Below are 22542 nucleotides of genomic sequence, written 5' to 3' on the forward strand. Positions count from 1 at the left end.
TAATTGATAATGATGCGAAGTATTTTGCAGGTCTAATACTGGAAGATCTAAAGGCATGGGCCACGAGGAAGTCTCTAATACCTGTCAATCAAACAGGTTTCGTTAAAGCCGTGTGGGACAACAACAAACATAATGTCTATGAGCATGCTTATGGACAAGGCAGAGATGAAAAAAATGCCCCTTCACCTCTGCTTTATAGACTACAAGGCGGCATTTGACAACATCAACCGCAATTTATTATGGACAAAACTCAAGGATTGGGGCATCCCAAAAGGTTTGCTGGAGCCGTTAATCAACCTACATACAGACACTTGGATTCAGATTAAGGTGGGGGACGGCTCAATGCTGTCAAGGCGGATACAAACTAACAACGGCCTTAAGCAGGGTTGCGTGTTGGCACCCACACTGTTCAATTTGTTCCTGGCGGATCTGGTGCCCCTATTAAATAACTGCAACTCACACTCGCCAAAATTAGGAGGCCTAAATCTACTATGCCTCCTATATGCAGATGACCTGGTGTTAATAAGCCATACCAAAGTAGGGCTTCAAAATCTCTTAAATACAACCCAGAGATATTCCGAGCTAAATGATTTAACAGCGAACCTCGAGAAGACGCAAACAATGACAATCAGTAAGAACAAACATAAGAAAAGCTTCTCTTGGTTCTGGAATAACATCCGCATCAAAGACACCTCCTCGTATAAATATCTAGGTGTGAAGATTGACAGGGGTGGCCAATTCAGTGAACAAAGGGCCAGCATAAGAGGTAAAGGCCTCGCTCTGGCAATCGCCTTAAAGACACTAAATAACAACCTCTCTGGCCCTTCTCTGACCCCTTTACTACATGTCACACGTGCAAAACTATTACCAACACTAACTTATGGGAGTGAGGCCCACCGAGGCAGAGATGCCGTAACACTTGATAGTACAATCGTGTCGGCATACAGAATCATCTTCGACCTTCCAAAGCGATCCTCCCCGGCACAGATCAGATTGGAGTTTGGTATTCGGTAACAGCTTTTTGCACGACAAGGGGCATATATCTGCTCATGGGACAAAGTAAGAAAAACGACTGAAGGAACGTTGAACGCATACTTATGGAAAGAACTAGAGCAGACCCAAAATTCACCAGCAGCGAAATATTTGGCAAAGAGTATAGTGAACACCGGGCTGGCAGAACTCTGGGCGTCCCCGGCAGATCATAAATCATTCAACAAACTGGTGAAGAAATCGATCAAGCTTTAGTCATGGGTCCAGGACAAAGCCACCCTATCAAAAAGATCTCACGCATGGATGGTATTAAATACATACCTGATACAAGCCTCCCAGCCTTATCTTGGTCTAGGTTATACAAAAAAAAACAAATTGTCCTTTTTAAGATATAGACTGGGCCTGCTACCATGTATCCTATACCTCCCTCACTGGCTGAGATCGAAAGCAGGAACATTATGCAGGCTATGTGGCATTGGGGCTGAAGACATGATGCACCTGCTATGCACGTGTGAAGAATTGCAAGAAGAAAGAAAGCTCCTGCTGAAACGCCATTTTATTTTACAGGGGGTACGCACACGAAGGAGTGCAGTGCTAACCTGCTTCTCAGCACAGGATCCTCAGCTCAGCTGTAGTTTCGTGAAATTTTAAGTAGTGGAAAAAAAACTACCAAAAACTGACCCATGAATTATCTACAAACAGGACATATGATTTTTTTTACGAATTGCCTGAAAACTTTAATGACATTTGTGGAAAAACAGGAATAGACTAACAGGCTACAAAGTGGATGAGAAGTACAGAAGGCCTAACGTGGGCGGCCAGCAAACAAAATCATTTTGTATGCTGAACTGTTTATGTTTTCTGCAATATAGAATTTAATCGATCTATGAGTATTTTAATCTTGCTATTCTGTACTGTATCGCATTGGTTTTAATTAACTGTGCCATAAACTTCTAAACTCACAAACTCACATCCATTAGCTGGACCGAGTGTACAAAATAGGTAGACAAGTAATATGGTACTTACGCACCACTATGCAAACTATAAAACAAACAAGGACACTCATTGGATGATGTCATCAGTGATATCAATATTATCATTTGAGATGTCATCAGTGATGGCATAAATTATGTCATAGAACAAGTCATGAGTGATGTCATATGTGAGGTCATAAGCAATGCAGGACGGGGCCCAAGTTATAGTTAGCGCTGCTAATAACCGGTGATTTTCTGTGATTTTTATAGTTCAAAGCATTAATGTTATCACTGACATACTCACTTAACTGTAACATTACTTAAACCTTACTTTTTTCAGTAAAAAACAAAAACAAAAAAATATATATAACACAAAAATGAATATGGAAGTTACGGCGCACCTTTGATAAAGTTCGAGAGAGAACGAAACATGTCAGGATTGCCATTGGTTTTCAATAAAGAATGCAAGCTCCGTTGTTGGTGTGCGTCTGATTCCTTCTGTAAGGAAGATGTTGTGGCAATAATTGACGGCGTGGTTCCGCCGCAGCGACGCACCTCCAGAAAGCGCGTCGTTGCCTTCCCGCAGGTGAATCAATTCTTGTGTACCGCGGAAGCAAATAGGGAAGGCTGGTGAACGCCAGAGACCGTCTCTGGTATGGACCTCGAATCAGCCTCGAAAATGGGTTGTTGGGGCACAACAAACTTTGCATTTAACAAACCAAGATAAAATTAACTTCAAACCAATTCCCAATGGAGGGCTGAAAATGCAATCACAATAGTGAACCACAAGGACCATAAGACATTGCAAGCCAATAGAAGCGGGACAAACCTATAAATCAAGCACAAGCGGCGTGGTTTCACAAAAATAAATATGGAAGTTATGGCTCACCTTTGATAAAGTTCGAGAGAGAACGAAACATGTCACGATTGCCGTTGGTTTTCAATAAAGAATGCAAGCTCCGTTGTTGGTGTGCGGCTAATTCTTTCTGTAAGGAAGATGTTGTGGCAATAATTGACGGTGTGGTTCCGCCGCAGCGACGAACCTCCAGAAAGCGCGCCTTTGCCTTCCCGCAGGTGAACCAATTCTTGTGTACTGCGGAAGCGAATAGGGAAGGCTGGTGAACGCCAAAGACCGTCTCTGGTATGGATCTCGAATCAGCCTCGAAAATGGGTTGTTTGGGGCACAACGAACTTTGCATTTAAACAAACCAAGATAAAATTAACTTCAAACCAATTCCCAATGGAGGGCTGAAAATGCAATCACAATAGTGAACCACAAGGACCATAATACATTGCAAGCCAATAGAGGCGGGACAAACCTATAAATCAAGCACAAGCGGCGTGGTTTCACAAAAATGAATATGGAAGTTACGGCGCACCTTTGATAAAAAATGAGAGAGAACGAAACATGTCAGGATTGCCGTTGGTTTTCAATAAAGAATGCAAGCTCCGTTGTTGGTGTGCGGCTGATTCCTTCTGTAAGGAAGATGTGGTGGCAATAATTGACGGCGTGGTTCCGCGGCACGATCGCACCTCCAGAAAGCGCTCCGTTGCCTTCCCGCAGGTGAACCAATTCTTGTGTACCGCGGAAGCGAATAGGGAAGGCTGGTGAACGCCAGAGACCGTCTCTGGTATGGACCTCGAATCAGCCTCAAAAATGCGTTGTTTGGGGCACAACGAACTTTGCATTTAAACAAACCAAGATAAAATTAACTTCAAACCAATTCCCAATGGAGGGCTGAAAATGCAATCACAATATTGAACCACAAGGACCATAAGACATTGCTAGCCAATAGAGGCGGGACAAACCTATAAATCAAGCACAAGCGGCGTGGTTTCACAAAAATGAATATGGAAGTTACGGCGCACCTTTGATAAAGTTCGAGAGAGAACGAAACATGTCAGGATTGCCGTTGGTTTTCAATAAAGAATGCAAGCTCTGTTGTTGGTGTGCGGCTGATTCCTTCTGTAAGGAAGATGTTGTGGCAATATATATATATATATATATATATATACATACATATATATATATATATATATATATATATATATATATATATATATATATATATATATATATATCCACAACTCACATCCACCATCTGCCGCTCCTCGTTTTCCCGGGTGCCTCCTTAACGCACGGTGGAATGCGTAAAATGTCTCCAAACACGCAGCTCGAATCCCCGAGCTGTTCAGCAAGTAAGGACACTCCAGCCAATTTTCTTTGTCTCTGCGCTTAGGTTATTTTGGCGCGCACACTCAGTCAACAAACAAACGCGTTTCGGCATTGCCGCCTTCGTCAGTTTGCCGAAACGCGTTTGTTTGTTGACTGAGTGTGCGAGCCAAAATAAACTGAGCGCAGAGACAAAGAAAATTGACTGGAGTCTCCTTACTTGCTGAACAGCTCGGGGATTCGAGCTGCGTGTTTGGAGATATATATATATACATATATATATATATATATATATATATATATATATATATATATATATATATATATATATATATATATATATATATTACCTACTGGCGGTCGCCAGTAGGTAGTTATAGTTAGGATCTACTTTCCATAGGAAATCCGCAACATTCTATTGGGAATAACTTTGGCGCCGGTGGACGAATCTTCGCGAATTTCTTCAAGAAAATGGCCCGCTCCGCTCCTTCCCTGAAAGTTTGGGGGGGATTTGTCAAGCGGGGGCCGAGATAAAAGGGGGGTCCCAAAACGTGTTTTCCCCATGTTAATTTCCATAGGGCCGTCGACTTCACTTTTAGCCCGAACGGCTGAATGGATTTCCACCAAACTTGGCAAAATTGTAGGGACTGGTAGCCCGATGTGCCTTTGCTATGTCTCAAGATATGTTCCCCAGTGGATTTTGAGTAATTTAGGTCCCGAAAAATATATATATCTATTGCAGCGCCCCGGTACGCGCACCGGGGTGCGCCCCGGGCGTGACCCGCGACTTGCGCACGGAAAGCTGATTGGCTCTCGGGTGTCTGTAAACATTCGAAACAGTCCGGAGTGGCCGCCATCTTGTGTCTCGGTAGGATCGAGACACAAGAGGTGGCCAACACAAAGGGGGAAATGACCATAAGGGGGCAGGGTATACCCCCCTGACCCCCTAGGTTTGATGTGGGGGCTATAAAAGGGCCCCGCGGGGCAAAAAAAAATTTTTTTTTCCGTTTTGCGCGGGGGGAGGGCCCAGTTCGGGCACCGGGGAGCGGACCGGGGAGCGTACCATGAGGAAAAAAGAATGACAGAGTTTTTTAAAAATGAAGCCTTTTTTTATAAATTGGAGGTAGTTCTAAAAAGAACTGTTTTTTTCTTCTTTTTGTTGTTTTATATTTTTTTAATGTATTTTGAACATTTTGTACTTTTTTGGGCTTTTCAAAACAGTTTTATATTTTTTTTGTATTTTTTTAGGGGGAGAAACAAAAAAAAGGGAATTGAAACTGGCTCAACTGGAGCAAAAAACAAAAAACGGAAAAAAATACTTATTTTTGGGGCACTTGTGATTGTCACCATCAAGGACGATAAGCTTTACGCTCTTTTCACCATAGGCGATAAGCTTGCCACATTCAGTACAAGTGATTTTAAAATCAGCAAATCGTTGCTGAATACAAGGCATCATCTCTGATGTTTCTGGTCCCGATGAAGTGGGTTCGTTTCCTTGGGAGGTGGTCCTTGAAGACTGGGGGAGGTTACTGGCCAGTTCCCTGAGCTCTGCACGAGAATAGTTGTTAGGGTGCTTACGGATCATGTGTCAAATCATGGTATTGTTACCAAAGGAATACTTTTTGTTTGGGTTGCCCCTTGAGAGTTGTTCCTTACAGATTAGGCAAGTTACCTTGGCCGCATTCACTTTTTACTTGCCCTCTGGGAGTGAAAAAAACTCCCATACAATGTGTGACTTGGGCTTGTATGGGGTATTTTGTTCAGGCAGCCATCTTATCCTCCCCTCCTCTTCCTCTTCCTCCTCCTCCTCTTCTTGACCACCAATGTACTGTTGTGGTGGTCCTCTTGGTGGTTGTGGTGGTGGTGGTACAGATGCTCCAGCTGTTGCAGCTACAGTAGCCATTAGAAAGTACAAAATAGTTCTCTCTCTATTACTGAAACAGGTCTTCCACAGTCAAAGGACAAAGTCAGAATAAGGAAAAAAGGTGGGGTCTTTCATCATTTGGGAAAAAAAAGGCCAGAACCAATGAGAAGTGTTATTTTCAGGTCACAAGACCAGGGATTTCATCATTATGAAAGTAAAACTGTTCTGCACCAATTAAAAGTGTTATTTTCAGGTCACATGACCGACGCGCTTACGCAACGCGCCCCCGGGCGCGCCCCGGGTCGCGTCACGTAAGCGCGTCGGAAGTTTACGTTGCGCGATCGTATTCGCTCGAGTGCTTCCGGGTGCGCTTACGCCGTGCGTATCACGCGGACGCGGCTACGCGATAAGACACAATCATGTTTTCGTTCGCGACATTTGCGCTAACGGGACGCTTCCCGGTTCGCCCACCGGGGCGCTTCAAACGACTACGCTCTCCGGGGCGCTCACCGGGGCGCGCCACGGGAGCGCTCCAGGGTAAAAAAAATAAAAAATTGTTTAAAATACAAATAAAATATAGGATTCATTCATTTTCAAAAATATTACATTTCATAGCTATAGACATTTGCTATTAACCAAATTTTTAACTTCAAAGAAAAAAACATAGGTTTGGGGCCTTATATATAGTTAGGAATTAGCATTTAAAACACCTATGAAATTCACTGAAAAAACCATAGGTTTCACACCAGTTATAGTTAGGAATTAGCATATAAAAACCTATTAAATTCACTGAAAAAAACATAGGTTTCACACCAGTTATAGTTAGCTGCAAATTTTACTGACATAAAACCATTGAAATTCCACGTTATAGTTAGTTGGACTCACTATAACTTGCGCGTGTAATGCACTGCTGATGACGTCACATATTACATCACTCATGACATGGTCAGTGACATCACTCATGACTTCACTGATGACACCATCTTTGTGACAGAGTGACAGATCTCCTTTCAGTGTAATGTAACCCTTGAAACACATATTCAAAAATAGAAATTAACATTTTCAAAAAAATGGAGATATCCATACCAGTTACAACAACCAATTCAGTAATACCACCATCTATATACACATCCACTCATTCACCAACAGTTCTATATAGTCACTAATACATATACTCACTCATCATTTGTAGTGATACACCAATGCATCCTGTTACACACCGACAGTCATCCAAAAGTTACTCACACACATATTCACACATGCAAATAAACTATTGAACATCCGCTTATTTGCATATACAACTATACACACACTACCACCTTACTTTTAAGGAAACTTACACATACTTACTCTCTTAAACAATCACTTATAGAAACACATACTTATTTAAACAAGAACTCTTACAATCTCACATATACTCACTTATAAACATCAATACTCACATATACTAGATTAAAACATATGTCGTTACTGATAAAGACACTAGTGAGACAGTCATTCACTCACTAACACACACATATACACACTCATCCACCCATATAGTCCTGCACATATGCTGTCTTCAAAACACATACAAACAGTGAGTCAGTCATTGATGCATCTATGTGCAAAGTAACACCCCCACCAAACCATACAGACACTCATACTGATACTAAAAAAACATCTAATAACCCATATACACACACATGTAGCTACTCACCAACCCATGTAGCCAATTATACACAAAGTGAAACACTGATACATATATTTAAATATTTAAACATTACTCGCTAATATATGTATTCACTAAGATATACTTAATAAGCCAGTTAACCAATCAATTAAAAAAAAAACATTCATTAAAACATTTATTTAAACATTTATTCTTCCATCGACCTTTACATATATATATATATAAAAATATTTATTTTTCAGAAAGATACACATTCACTGGATGGTGTCATCAGTGATATCATGAGTGATGTCACTGACCATGTCATGAGTGATGTAATATGTGACGTCATCAGCAGTGCATTACACGCGCACGTTATAGTGAGTCCAACTAACAATAACGTGGAATTTCAATGGTTTTATGTCAGTAAAATTTGCAGCTAACTATAACTGGTGTGAAACCTATGGTTTTTTCAGTGAATTTAATAGGTTTTTTATATGCTAATTCCTAACTATAACTGGTGTGAAACCTATGGTTTTTTCAGTGAATATATATATATATATATATATATATATATATATATATATATATATGTATATATATATACATGTATATATATATATGTGTGTGCTCTATGACGACAGGGGGCGGAGCAAGGTTCCTACATCTCCTTCGAGGCAGGGTTGCCTACGCCACAGCACACGAAGAGGTCGGAGAGAAGCGCTGACGAAGGCTCCAATTGCCGAAATGCATTCGCTTAAGACTCTTTCTCATTAAATTGTGCCTCTGAGTACTCCACATGGGTTTCTGCTCGTTCTTGTGAAGGAGGTTACTGTGAATATTTTATGCGACTGCCAGCGCGCATTACAGAATACCCCGCAGCACAAGAGGTCAGGACGGTCTGGTTTGCTCTAACGAGCGTTTCTACATTGATTGCGGTAACAATCACGTCCAGTACCCGCCAGGACGCCTGGATATACAGCGGTTTGGAGGTATTCATACTTCCATTTTGGGTGACCGGGATTCCTGAGCCACCCCCGTGAAAGTTTCCAGGTTGAGAGGCAGCTGCGAAAATATGCAGAGAACTCGAGGGAGCACTGGACTTTGAAATTGCCTTACCTCCCAACTTGCTTCACGACTGTGCCTGCTCTCGATTTCCACTCCGACAGTGTCACCCCGTCGAGCACTCCTTCACCTGGCATGCACCATACAGAGGCATTCTGGGACTCGAGGTCCGGACTTACAGGACCACACAGGTGTGCTCTATGACGACAGGGGGCGGAGCAAGCTTCCTACATCTCCTTCGAGGCAGGGTTGCTTACGCCACAACACACGAAGAGGTCGGAGAGAAGCGCTGACGAAGGCTCCAATTGCCGAAATGCATTCGCTTAAGACTCTTTCTCATTAAAGTGTGCCTTTGAGTCCTCCACATGGGTTTCTGCTCGTTCTTGTGAAGGAGGTTACTGTGAATATATATATATATATGTAACCAACAATCTTGTTCCGCCAATGAAAGACAGAATCACTTCAGGTGCAGACCTCACACCAACCTCATTTTTGCAGCGCATAAATCATCCCAAAGAAGGTTCAACTCCTCAGATAGGTAGCAGAATAGAGAAACGATAGATTACAGGGACATTATAGTTAGGCTCAGAGTTACCTGAGCTAATTATAACTTACGCCCCCGCAATACACTGCTTATGACCTCACATATTACATCACTTGTGACATGGTCAGTGTCAGGTTCAGATTAGTCAACAGCACACCAACCACTAACCGTCCGGAACACATTCATCAGGGGCGATGTGCAATTCCCAGTTCCCCCTTACACTACCTCCCAGGGAGTATACAGCACCCTACCCTGCACGGAAGTATCCAGGGGAAAAGGGAAAGGGATATTTTATTTATTTATTTATTTATCCACAGGGTCTCTTCGGTCTCTTCTTTATTACGAGAAAACTTTCTCTCTCAGTAAGCCCTAAAACACTAGTAAACCCCTGTATGTAAGAGAAAGTACAGCCATAATGACTTCAAACACCTCACTATGCACTACACTGTAGATGGAAGCTGTAAGTAAACCTCCCCCCCTCTATGACAATCTTACATGCATTCGTACTGGGATGAACTGAACCACAGATTAGTGTCACCACAGAATAAACACCCATAAGGGCTGTACTCATCTGTTGTCGTTCAGATGGTTTGGGTATAAGTCACAGCAACCCAATGATGGCATCTGATAGAGTAGATAAGAGGAACACCTTTAACCCAGGAAGAAATCCAGACAATGAAGATTATGGACAATGGAATCTGGGTGCAGTTACCCCTCTCGTCCTGAGAGCATGCGCTGGAACCACAGTAGAAGAAGAGGCCTGAATACATAAACCCTGTCAAGGTCTTGCATTAGCAACATGTAAAAAGAAACAAAAAAAGGTCACAGTAATGAGAACGTGGAGTTTTGCTCTCTACACCACTCTCCATCACAGCGGAGAGGGAGTGTGTTTACTAGGCACGGCAGGAGGTGACACCGAAGGGGTGGCCCTTACAGAAAAAAGCGTTCAAGAACTGAACGCACCGTAAGGCTCCTTCACCGCGGAGCAGCAGAATCGAACCCCTTCAAGTTTGCAGGAGAGCTCCCTGGTTCAGCAGTGATCCTGCCACTGAACGACCTGGAAGTGGGAAGGCACTCCGTATCAGCGGCTGCTTACAAAAAGAAATGAACTGTCAAGACCTCCATCACAGCAGAGCTGAAGGAGGCTAAATCCAATCATCCACAGGAACCGAAGATGGATCTCTAAACAAAGAGTCTGACTCCACCGGCTCTCTAACGATTGACAAGCACCAGCTCTCTCCAGGGGAGGGGTTTATGTAGGCAGTCCCAAACCCTGGAGAAGATGCAGTGGCTGCCCCAATGCCATATGTGAGCTGTGATTCTCCCGTTGCAACATTCTACCCCTTTCTTCTTCTGCTACGGAGGACCATAACAGTCAGTGACATCATCCATGACATCATCCAGTGAGTGTAAGTGTTTCGTAAACATTTCTGAGACTTACAGATATATACCAAGCTACAGAACAAGGTAAATTACTATTCTTTCTGTACTAGTATTTAGTCATACTATTTCGAACATCTCATCTGAATGGCTGTGTGACTGTCTGTATCAGTGTGTGAGTGGATGTCTGAGTAGCGGTATGGGTGTGTGAGTGGCTCCATGGATGTGTTAGCTGGTGTGCGAGTGGCTGCATGGGTGAGTTAGTGGCTGTGTGAGTGGCTGCATTGGTGAGGGAGTGGCTTTGTGAGTGAGTGGATAGCTGTTTGAGGATGTGTATAGGTAAGTGATTTGTTGTGAGTGACTGTAATTTTTATTCATACACTCTTTATTGATTTTATCTATTTTTATTCCTAATACAGAAAATATATTTGCATTCAATGTTACAGTACATTTGGAATGAAAAATCACATTATGTAACTTCTTGCAGTAAACCTGTAGCTGTTATGAGATATTACAGAACTTGCACAGTTTGATGTATTTGTACAGTCTCTCATTGATACAATAAAAAGGATAAAAAGGCTGTATATAGTAGCTCGTGTAATTTTTGAACATCTAAACTATCCCTCCCCTCAACCCTTTCTATTGGCTCACCCCAACTGAAATTCTCAGTTATATAGTCCATCCAAATGTCCTCGCTTTACCCGTCGTTGCGTGTGTAGTGTTTGGGAGTTGGGGAACACTACTACTCGTATATATCGTTTTGGGTCTGACATTATGTGGGGATGGGTTGCTTACAAACAATGATTACCATATTATACATCTTTCTCTTAAGGGGTGGGTGCCGGTTCAATGGCCCTGAGTGCTTCTAATAATATGTCCCATTCCATTGATATTGGGGTCTTACGTTGGCCTTGGGCCACCTCTTGTCTAATGGCAGCGCTCTCCGCACTACTCCATCTCACCCACTCATTGTACCAGCTGTAAACTGGTGATGGCGCATTTAGCAATTAGTACCGCCAACTCACATTTGCAACTTCTTTGACTTAGGGCGGCGGCGGAGGCCTAGTATACAACTGTCTGCTGTTTTCACTACAGGAATTGCTGTTGTGGTGTTTATACTTTGGATAACCCCGTCCCAGAATCCAGTTAGTGTAGGGCACTCCCATAACATGTGGAATATATCGGCGTTTTCCAGTCTACTAGCTCCTGGAAATACATTACTCTAGGTCTGGAACTGTATTATTGTGACTATTAGTGTATTTTACCCTGCGCCGTCACTACCCCTTTTTAATCTGCGCCGCATTCATTTATATACTGTATTTTCACTTACTTGTTCGCACTCGCCTCTATCCTCGGTCTGCCATGGCTTGTGACGATTGTCCAGAGGGACAAGGAGGCATTAGTCGCACTTCCGGTTCGTCAGCTTTCCAACGGGAAGTGTAGTTCGCATTCCAATTTCTGATCACCAGCCTTTCAGCCCTACAAAAGCGGGGCTAGGCAGCGGACGCGCGCAGTGGTACGCCAAAGGCAAGCCCGTCTGCGCCTGACCGCACCAGACAGTTGTCAGCTGCCTGGACCCCTGCCCGTTTTTTCTTTAAAACTTAGTTTCTTTTGCCTTTTATTCTCTTAAATAGTTGCCATCAAAATGTCTTTGCTCAAATATTCTAGTCAGGAGCTGAAAGATCTTAACCCTTTATTATCTAAAGAGTTAGCCGGACTTGAAGCTGGTACAACTAGTGTGGTACATATGACTCCCATTCCTAATTTACCAGCTCTCCCCTGTGAAACTCAAGTTCTTGTACATCTACGCATACCAAAACCTCCAGTCCACTAAAAGCACTATATTTTAATGCACGCTCTGTTCCTAAACATGCTGTCGAAGTATGGAGTCTTATTGACTCTGAATCACCAGATATCTGTTTTAAAACAGAAACCTGGTTACATGAGCATGCCTCTTCAGATGTGGCCCATGCGTTTCCTCCACAATATAACATAATAAGAGTGGACAGGGAGAAGAATAGGGGAGGTGGCCTACTCATAGCCACAACTCCGGAAGTGAACATCACCTCCCTAGAGTCCATAAGCACAAACAAAATGGAATTATGTATCTTTAAAATGGACGGTCTGTTGGGAGGAACATGGAGAGGAGCATTAGCGTACAGACCTCCAGGTCCAAAAAATTACTTTCCATGTAAGCTATTGGAGCTTATTGCTCCACATGTATTAGCCTCCAACTCTTTCCTTCTGCTAGGTGATTTTAACTGTCATGTAGAACTATTACATGACCCTGACACGGATCAGTTAATCACAAGTCTCAGCACCTTGGCACTAGTCTAATTGGTAAATGGGCCTACGCATATTGCGGGTCATACGCTTGACCTATCGTTCACAAACTCTACAGTGGTCAAGGTTGAGTCTCCACTACCACTATTGTGGACGGATCATTTTTTATTAAAATTCGTTATTCTAGATCGTACTATCAATGCAGTCCCCTGTAGGGAAGTGGTTCGGAGACGATCCTGGTGTAAAATCACCTTACCTCTATTTACTACTACCTTCCGGTCAGCTCTACCTAACACAATTGATAACATTGATCAATGTGCGATTTCTCTAGACAGAACAATAACAAATGCGTTGGATAAAATTGCTCCTCTCGCCAGAGCTACAATTAAAGCCTGAGCCGCTCCGTGGTTTACTGAACAACTAAAGCTAGTGAAGCGCGCCGACAGGACTGTTGAGCGAAAATGGAGGAAAACTAAAGACCCAATAGATCGTAAATCAAATAAAGATGCTCACCATAAGTATATGGAAAACATAAGACAAACAGAAAAAATATTTCTCCTTAGCTGTATTGAGAGGGCAGAAAACTCTAACAATGAACTCTATCAAATTTTGAAGGAATTCTCTACCCCGCCTGTTCAGACACAACCTTCTACCTCTCAGGACTGGGTGGACTCACTTTCAAAATTTTTTGAGGATAAGATCATGGCTATCCATAATTCCTTCCCTGCACAAGATATTAATAATGATATGGGAAATCGTTCTGTAACTACTTTTGATCCCCCTCATATTTGGGAAGAATTTAACTCAATGTGGCTCGGAAGAAGTGATTAAAGCATTTATAAACGTAAAATCTGGTTCACCTACAGACCTTTTGCCACCGATATTTTTTCCTACTGTCGCTCCAGCCCTCTTGAACTGCCTCACTGATCTATTCAACAAATCATTGTTAGAATCAGAATTTAACAAAATATGGAAAACTGCCAGAGTTAGGCCTATATTTAAAAATTCTACTGCAGACCCAAAACTTCTCTCTAACTATCGTCCTATATCTTTGCTTCCTCATTTCAGTAAGATGCTTGAGTCACTGGTTAACAAACAGCTTGTGTTCCATCTTGAGAGCTATGGTTTGCTTGACCCCTCACAATCTGGCTTTAGGGAAGCCCACAGTACCGAAATAGCTTTGCTGGAGGTATCTGATAATATCAGGCTTGCACTATACAAGGGACAGTCATCTATCCACGTTCTGCTAGACTTATCTGCAGCGTTCAACACCATCTCCCATAGCTTTCTTGAACATCGGCTTTGGGAGATTGGTGTCAGAGGTAAGGCTTTACAGTGGCTCAAAAATTGTCTAACTGATCGAACTACGATAGTACAGGTAGGAAATACCAGCTCCTGTAGTATATTAGTCAGGATGGGAGTACCACAGGGCTCTATCTTGGGTCCAACACTCTTTACCCTTTATGTGACCCCTCTGGCAAAAGTAATTAGATCATATGGTTTTGATGTTGTGTTGTACGCTGATGACACTCAGATCCTGGTCACTCTTGGTCCAGACCCATCACACCCCTGCTGACACATCGCTGCTAACACATCTCTGCTGACGCCGCTGCTGACACAGCACTGCTGACACGACCCTGCTGACACAACCCTGCTTTCATATCCCTGCTGACATATCCCTGCTGACACATCACTGCTGACACACACCTGCTGACACGCCACTGCTGACACCACTGCTGTCACACCACTGCTGATATGCCGCTGCTGACACACGACTGCTGAAACACCGCTGTGTACACATCACTGCTGGCACATCGCTGCTGATACATCACTGTTGATGCACTGCTGCTGACACACAGCTGCTGACAACCCACTGATGACACATAGCTGAGACATCACTGCTGGCACACCGCTGCTGGCACATCGCTGATGACACTTTGCTGCTGACGCCGCTGCTGACACGCCGCTGCTGCCACGCCACTACTGCCACACCGCTGCAGACACACCGCTGCTGACATATCACTGCTGACACATCGCTGCTGACACACCACTGCTGACACACCACTGCTGACACATCGCTGCTGACACATCACTGCTGACACACCACTGCTGTCACGCTGCTGCTGACACCACTGCTGACACAGCACTGCTGACACACCGCTGCTGACACATCACTGCTGACACACCACTGCTGACACACCACTGCTGACACGCCGCTGCTGACACACCGCTGCTGACACGCTGCTGCTAACACACCCCTGCTGACTCATCACTGCTTCTGACACACCACTGCTGTGCACTTCACTGCTGACACACCACTGCTGACACACCACAGCTGTTCACCCCAGTGACGAAAGCAGAATTAAATTCAGCCAATTTTGGAAGAGGTGGGCTTGCACAGCACATCATATAGAGATCAAAGAACTGAGTGTCAGTAAACAATCCAGCACAATACAGAAAAATGCATGTCAGAGAGGAGGCTATGGAGAGGTGAGGGGCACTGGCGGAAGGTGGGATTAAGGGAATCCTGCAGAAGGAGGTCAAGGGTATGATAAATTCATATATAAAACCACATCTCCCGAGTTCTTTTCTTTTAAAACAAAAGGAAATGGCACATACAAATTTTACCAGGGCTGCAGCGGGCACCTCCGGCACAACAGCTGTCCCTGGCGCTAAGGCCTATAGATGGTATAGGGAATCAGGGTGGTGTCGATGAAAAGACGGTAGGCTGGCACAGAGTCAATAGCACGGCCTTCCTGTATAACTGACAGAAGCAGGACTTGAACCTCCCTCTGCTCACACAGAAATCCTAACATTTTAGTAATAAACTATTGACAGCTTGCACTCGATTCTCAGTGGGATTGTCCACATGTGACGAGTGGAAAGAAAATGATTTCTCCACAAATCGAGATACCAAGTCCAGTGGTAAAAAAAGAATCCCCTAAGTATGCCTGGAATGCTGTGCTAATCGCATATTTCTTGGGGTAATATAGCATTAGGTAATGTCATGTGACATCTTGCATGGACTCCTGTTTTCCCCGTGCATAAATCCAGATAGTGTAAAGGAGTCTAGAGCCCAAGCCTCTCGTGAAAATGCCCTTGTATACCCTAATGCGAAAACATTATTTTCCCTACACTCAGGGGATGGTCTGTTCCCCTTCCCACCCTGCATTCCTGAATTGCTACAAATATATATGTTTCTGTGCATTCATAAACTTACAAGGCAACCCCTGCATACTAACAGATTCCAGAAGGTATGGCTGGAATGTCTGCAAGTTAACATAAACTGAGACCTTCTCCTCCATGTTTTAATGTTCTTCTTGTGGCACAATGAGCAGTCCATTTACTGTTCATTGGGTTTCGAGGATAACATATACATAAAATATCTGCTAAAGAGATAAATATAAATATGTGTACTAAAACTAATTCCAATGCCAGTGCAGGGTTTTCCACCCAGCACTTACAATTTCCTTCCGCGGAACAAAGTAACGTTTCCAAAATGGCCCCACACCTTTCTTGAACGCTAAAGATGTTTTTGATTAAAGGAATATTATACCTTTAAACTTCCTTCTAGGGCTATGGGTAAAAGTGAGGGCAGTTTTGGGATTATCTGAAGTGTGTATATGTTTGTGTATTTAGTGTCGTTTGTCATGTGCTTATTGTCTTTGTGATCTGAATTGTGTGTGGCAAATGTTTTAGTGTGGGCTTCCCGTCCCTGAGGTTACAAGGTATGGAGTTAATAGTATACATTTTCGGCAGGGTCCCCTTGTGCTGGTTATAGGTTGATGGTAGGATAAAGGATAGAGAGAGGAGGGCAAGGAAAGTAGGAATAAGTGTAGGAGAAGGATAGCACAGGAGCAAATCAAACAATACAATTCGGTTCTCCGTTTCATTTTTTTAAGGCATTGTAATTTACAATGTCAATAGCTCAAAATAATGTAATTGCGAGACTTGTTGCATTGCAAATGCTTGCTGAAAGTGTTTTCTGCCGTCGTCCCTCAGTTGTAGGTTGTAAAACATTTTCAAGAATCCCCACGCTCTTGTTTGTTTTCAGACTCCCTGACGGCTGATCTTGCGTCCAAATAATTGACATGGTAAGGGCCTGTCGGCAGCGAACATGTCCAGGGCTTGTACACATGCACTGTCTGCTGTCTAGGCAAATGCCCTTCCCAACCAGGCGGCTAAAGAGGGAGGGAACAGTCAGAAGCTAGGGATGGAAAAACCTCTAATCCTGCTCGCAGGCCGGTCGCTCCACACGTTGCTGCACGGCTCTGCCTGTCTTTGCCAGCCTCGCTACCACTTCCTGCATTGTTTTGCCTTTTCTGTGCCCGAACTTGCTTACTTTGCCTAACTTGTATTTTTTGCCTTACTTGTCTCTCCTTCCTGTAAGCCCAGTTCTCCCTCGGCCCACCCGCCGTCCCTCGCCCGTTTTTCCCGCCGATGTTTTTCCTGCCGCTGCATCCCTGCATCCCCGCCCCCTGCACTTCCATTTGTTACCCCGCTCCCACCTACCAGCTGCTCCTCCCTCCCACATCCCCTCATATGGAGGCCACGCGCCTAAGGCAAACCCTTCTGCACCTGGACCCTGCAAATGCCACAACACTCGCCTCCGCTACGACTCCAGCACCCTCCACGCACTCAACACTGGACGATCATTCACCTGCTGCCTGGCCACCCCAAAGTGCACCCAAGGACCCTTCTCCTGCCAGAACTGCAGCTTCACCAGCATCTGACCCACAAACCCACCTACCAAAGAACCCAACTTCCTCAGATGCATCCTTCTCAACACCTGCTCCGCACGCAAACACGCCGTTGAACTCTGGGCCTACTGGACTCCAACACCCCAGACGTCGCCTTCCTGATGGAGACCTGGGTGAACCCGTCCTCGGACCCGACATCGCCATAGCCATCCCGGAAGGCTACACGATCACCCGCAAGGACCGCACCAACGGAGTAGGAGGAGGAATCGCCATTGTCCACAGGAACACTCTTAAAATCTGGACAAACACCAACGACACCCACAGCACTGCCGAACACCTGCACTTCCAAATCCACACCGACCCCAACACCATCCTCAGAGGAACCCTCATCTATAGACCCCCAGACCCCGACCACAGTTTAGCGACTCCATCGTCGACTTCGTCAGCACACACGCCTTCGCCTCCACAGACTACATCCTCCTCGGCGACCTGAAATTCCACCTGGAGAACAAAAAGGACTCCAACTCTTCCACCCTGATCGACAACCTCGAAAACCTCAGACTCAGACAACTCGTCACAACACCCACCCACTCCACCAGCAACACGCTTGACCCCATCTTCACCGCAAGCCCCCATGTCTCCGTCAATCACACCACTAAACTCCACTGGACCGACCATCGCTCCACTTCACCTTCTGGAAACCCACCACACACCACCGCACTCAACAGTTCCCCCGCTGCTGCTGGAACAAAGTCACTGTGGACCAGCTAACCACCACACTCACTCCTCACCCACCCGCAGATCCGACCGGCCCCCTATGCCGATGCCCGCAACCTCGGACAGTGGATCGACAACTGCGCCAACACCCTTGTCCTGCTGAAGAAACACTCCAACAGCCACACCAGAAAGAATGCCAGCTGGTTCTCCGAAGACCTCCAGACCTCCAAGCAAACCTGCCGAAAGCTAGAGAAGAACTTATCCGTGAACGAACTCCAAAAAGCTACGCAGCCCACAAGAACGCCACCCACAGACACCACCACCTCATCAGATCCGCCAAACGGGCATCCTTCAAAGACCGCCTAGGCAACAACGCACACAAAAGAAAAGGGCTCTTCAACATCGTGAAGGAACTCTCCAACCCCAGCGCCAACACCAACGACATCCCACCTTCGCAAAACCTGGGTGACTTGCTGGCCAGCTTCCTCCACCGCAAGATCGCAGACATTCATGACAGCTTCGATGCCGCGACCGCCTCGGCAACTACCAAGACCCCACCCCCACGAACTCCACCCACACCAACAGCCTGACCTCTGGGACCAACATTCACAACGATGATACCATCAAGGTCATGAACTCCGTCTACTACGAATCCCCGTCAGGCCCATGCCACATCTTCAACAAAGCCAGCACCACCATCGCACCCCATCTTCAGAAAGACATCAACATCTCCTTCGAGACAGCAACCTTCCAGGAGAGCTGGAAGCACGTCGAGATCAACGCCTTACTCAAGAAACCCACGCCGGACCCCAAGGACTTCAAGAACTTCCGACCCATCTCCCTGCTCCCGTTCCCGGCGAAGGTCATCGAGAAGGCCGTCAACAAACAACTGACCAGATTCCTCGAGGTGAACAGCATCTTGACCCGTCCCAGTCCAGGTTCGGCAGCAACCACAGCACCGAAACTGCCCTCATCGCCACCACCGACGACATCAGGACCCTTCTAGACAACGGAGAAATCGCAGCCCCCATCCTCCTGGACCTGTCAGCACCCTTCGACACGGTCTGCCACCGCTCACTAGGAACACACATCCATGACGCCGGGATCCAAGAGAAGGCCCTGGACTGGACCACCTCCTTCCTCTCCGGCAGAACACAGTGCGTCCGCCTCCCTCCCCTCCTCTCCGAAGCCATCAAGATCATCTGCGGCGTACCCCAGGGTTCATCCCTCAGCCCAACGCTGTTCAACATCTACATGGCACTGCTCGCCCATGTCGCTCGACTGCACGACCTCAACATCATCTCCTACGCCGATGACACCCAGCTCATCCTCTCCCTCACCAAAGACCCCCTGACCGCCGAAACCAACATCCACAAAAGAATGAAAGCCGTCGCTGAATGGATGAGAAACAGCTGACTGAAGCTGAACTCGGACATGACAGAGGTCCTCATCCTCGGATCCACTCCCTCAGCCTGGGACGACTCCTGGTGGCCGACCACTCTAGGAACTGCTCTAAAGCCCACCGACCACGCACGCAACCTAGGGGTCATCCTCGAATCAACCTTCTATATGACGAAGCAGGTCAACGCCGTCTCTTCCTCATGCTTGATCACCCTCCGCATGCTCCCCGGATCTACAAGTGGATCCCCACCGTAACGAGAAGGACGGTCACCCAGGCCCTTGTCAGCAGCAGACTGGACTACGGAAACGACCTCTTCGCAGGAGCCTCAGCCAAACTCCTGAAACGGCTCCAATGCATCCAGAACACCTCAGCACCCCTGATCCTTGACATCCCTCGCCAAAGCCACATCATACCCCACCTAAGAGACCTACACTGGCTCCCCGTCAACAAGAGGATAACCTTCAAGCTCCTCACTCACGCACAAAAGGCACTCCACAGCACTGGACCAGCATACCTCAACAGCTGACTCAGCTTCTACACACCACCCCGCCAGCTCCACTCTACCGACCGCGCCCTCGCCACTGTCCCCCATATACGTAAAGTGATCGCCGGCGGCAGATCATTCTCCCACCTCGCCGCCAAGACATGGAGCGAATCACTGATAGAATATTGACCTACAAAATATCAACCTACAGAAATATCGACACAGGAATATCGAAGGCAAGAATATCAACATCCTTTCTACAAAATGGTAAGTAGAAAAATATTGAAAAAAAATATTGATGTTAAATATATCGTAATTGAAAACATCGGGTTTTTTCGGTTACATTTTTTTATAAAATAAAGTAAATAATACTTAGAAATAATATAAACATAGTAAAAAATATTTACTAATTAATAAATAATACATATATAATAATAAAACATTAATTACACATATACATAAAATATATAATATATAATTACTTAATAATGCGTTTTAATAATTATTTTTATAACTTATACATTATTAAAAAATATTATAAATTACAAATACATCTACACACATAAAACAATAACATAAATAAAAAGTAAATGATTATGTTTAATACAGTAAAAAAATAAAATATACTTTCAATATTTTTAAAATTCGTTATATACTACATTATCTAAAATAATACAAATAATATTAAATAGCTAAATAAATAAAACTACTATTCAAAGTCCCAAAAAAACTACAGTAATGAAAATGTTGGATAGCGTAGGGCTGAAAATTACTATTCCCACTCCAGAAAATGCAACAGTAGAGAAAGCGTTGGATAGCGTAGGGGTACAAATTATTATTCTCACTCCAGAGAGTGCAACAGTAGGGAAAGCATTGGCTACCTTAGGGGTAAAAATTACTATTCCAACTCCAGAGAGTGCAACAGTAGGGAAAACGTTCAATAGCGTAGGGGTAAAAATTACTATTCCCAATCCAGAGAGTGCAACAGTAGGGGAAGCGTTGGATAGCGTAGGGGTAAAAATGTCTATTCCCACTCCAGAGATTGCAACAGTAGGGAAAGCGTTGGATAGCGTAGGGGTAAAAATGACTATTCCCACTCCAGAGAGTGCAACAGTAGCGAAAACGTTGGATATGCTAGGGGTAAGAATTACTATTCCCACTCCGGAGAGTGCAACAGTAGGGAAAGCGTTGGATAGCGTAGGGGTAAACATTACTATTCCAACTCCAGAGAGTGCAACAGAAGGGAAAGCATTGGACAGCCCTAGGCGTAAAAATTACTATTCCAACCCCAGAGAGTGCAACAGCAGGGAATACGTTGGATAGCGTAGGGGTACAAATTACTATTCCAACTCCAGAGAGTGCAACAGTAGGAAAATCGTTGGATGGTTTAGGGGTAAAAAATACTATTCCCACTCCAGAGAGTGCAACTGTAGGGAAAGCGTTGGATGGTGTAGGGATAAAAATTACTATTGCAACTCCAGAGAGTGTAACAGGAGGGAAAGCGTTGGATAGCGTAAGGGTAAAAATTACTATTCCAACTCCAGACAGTGCAACAGTAGGGAAAGCGTTGGATAGCGTAGGGGTAAAAGTTACTATTCCAACTCCAGAGATTGTAACAGTAAGGAAAGCGTTGGATAGTGTAGGGGTAAAAACATACTTAACATACTTATAAATATTTTCTGTATTTTAAATAATTAATAATTTAATTTTTAAATACCTCTACATCATTTACAAATACCCATTATTTAATTATTAAAAACATAACTACAATTGAATAATTAATTAACAATACATTAACAATAAATATTAACTAATACATATTAATTAACAAATAATAAATATTGAACAATAACATATTTTTCATAACAAAACATATTAATTATTAAAAATTGATTAACAATTAAAAAATATTAAACAATAAAATGCGTTTTTATACCAAAAAATACTTTTTATGAAACATTAATTACCAATCAATAAAACATAATTTCCGATGAATAACAATTAATTACCAATTAAAAATATTAATTGCCATTTAAAAAAGTAATGACCAAATTAAAAAATTGAATTGCCAAATAAAAACATTATTACCAATTATTAAATTAATTAAAAAATTTAAAAACAATTACTAATTAATAATTAATAAAAAAATTATAATTATCAATACCAATAAATAAAAATTCCCCTATTATTCCATAACCCGCTACAGAACTTAAACGCAAAAATTTATTAAAATTAGTTTATAATTCTTAGAAATTAATAATTAATTTAGTATAATTAAATTACTTCCCACCCTATTCCCCTATATTTACGCACAA

At 43.9% G+C, this 22542-nt stretch overlaps 1 protein-coding gene across 1 annotated transcript in view; it reads left to right on the forward strand.

The window, feature by feature from the left end:
* The window catches only part of LOC147737664 (uncharacterized), a 184828-nt gene that overhangs the window by 39698 nt on the left and 122588 nt on the right, over positions 1-22542 (forward strand). Inside the window, exon 2 of the mRNA XM_086939778.1 lies at positions 11159-11168. Within this exon, the coding sequence (XP_086795904.1) occupies positions 11159-11168 (10 nt within the window). The remainder of the gene's footprint in view (positions 1-11158; positions 11169-22542) is intronic.

The sequence above is a fragment of the Lissotriton vulgaris genome, chromosome 1_1, assembly GCF_964263255.1.
Source record: "Lissotriton vulgaris chromosome 1_1, aLisVul1.2, whole genome shotgun sequence".
Lineage (NCBI taxonomy): Eukaryota > Metazoa > Chordata > Amphibia > Caudata > Salamandridae > Lissotriton > Lissotriton vulgaris.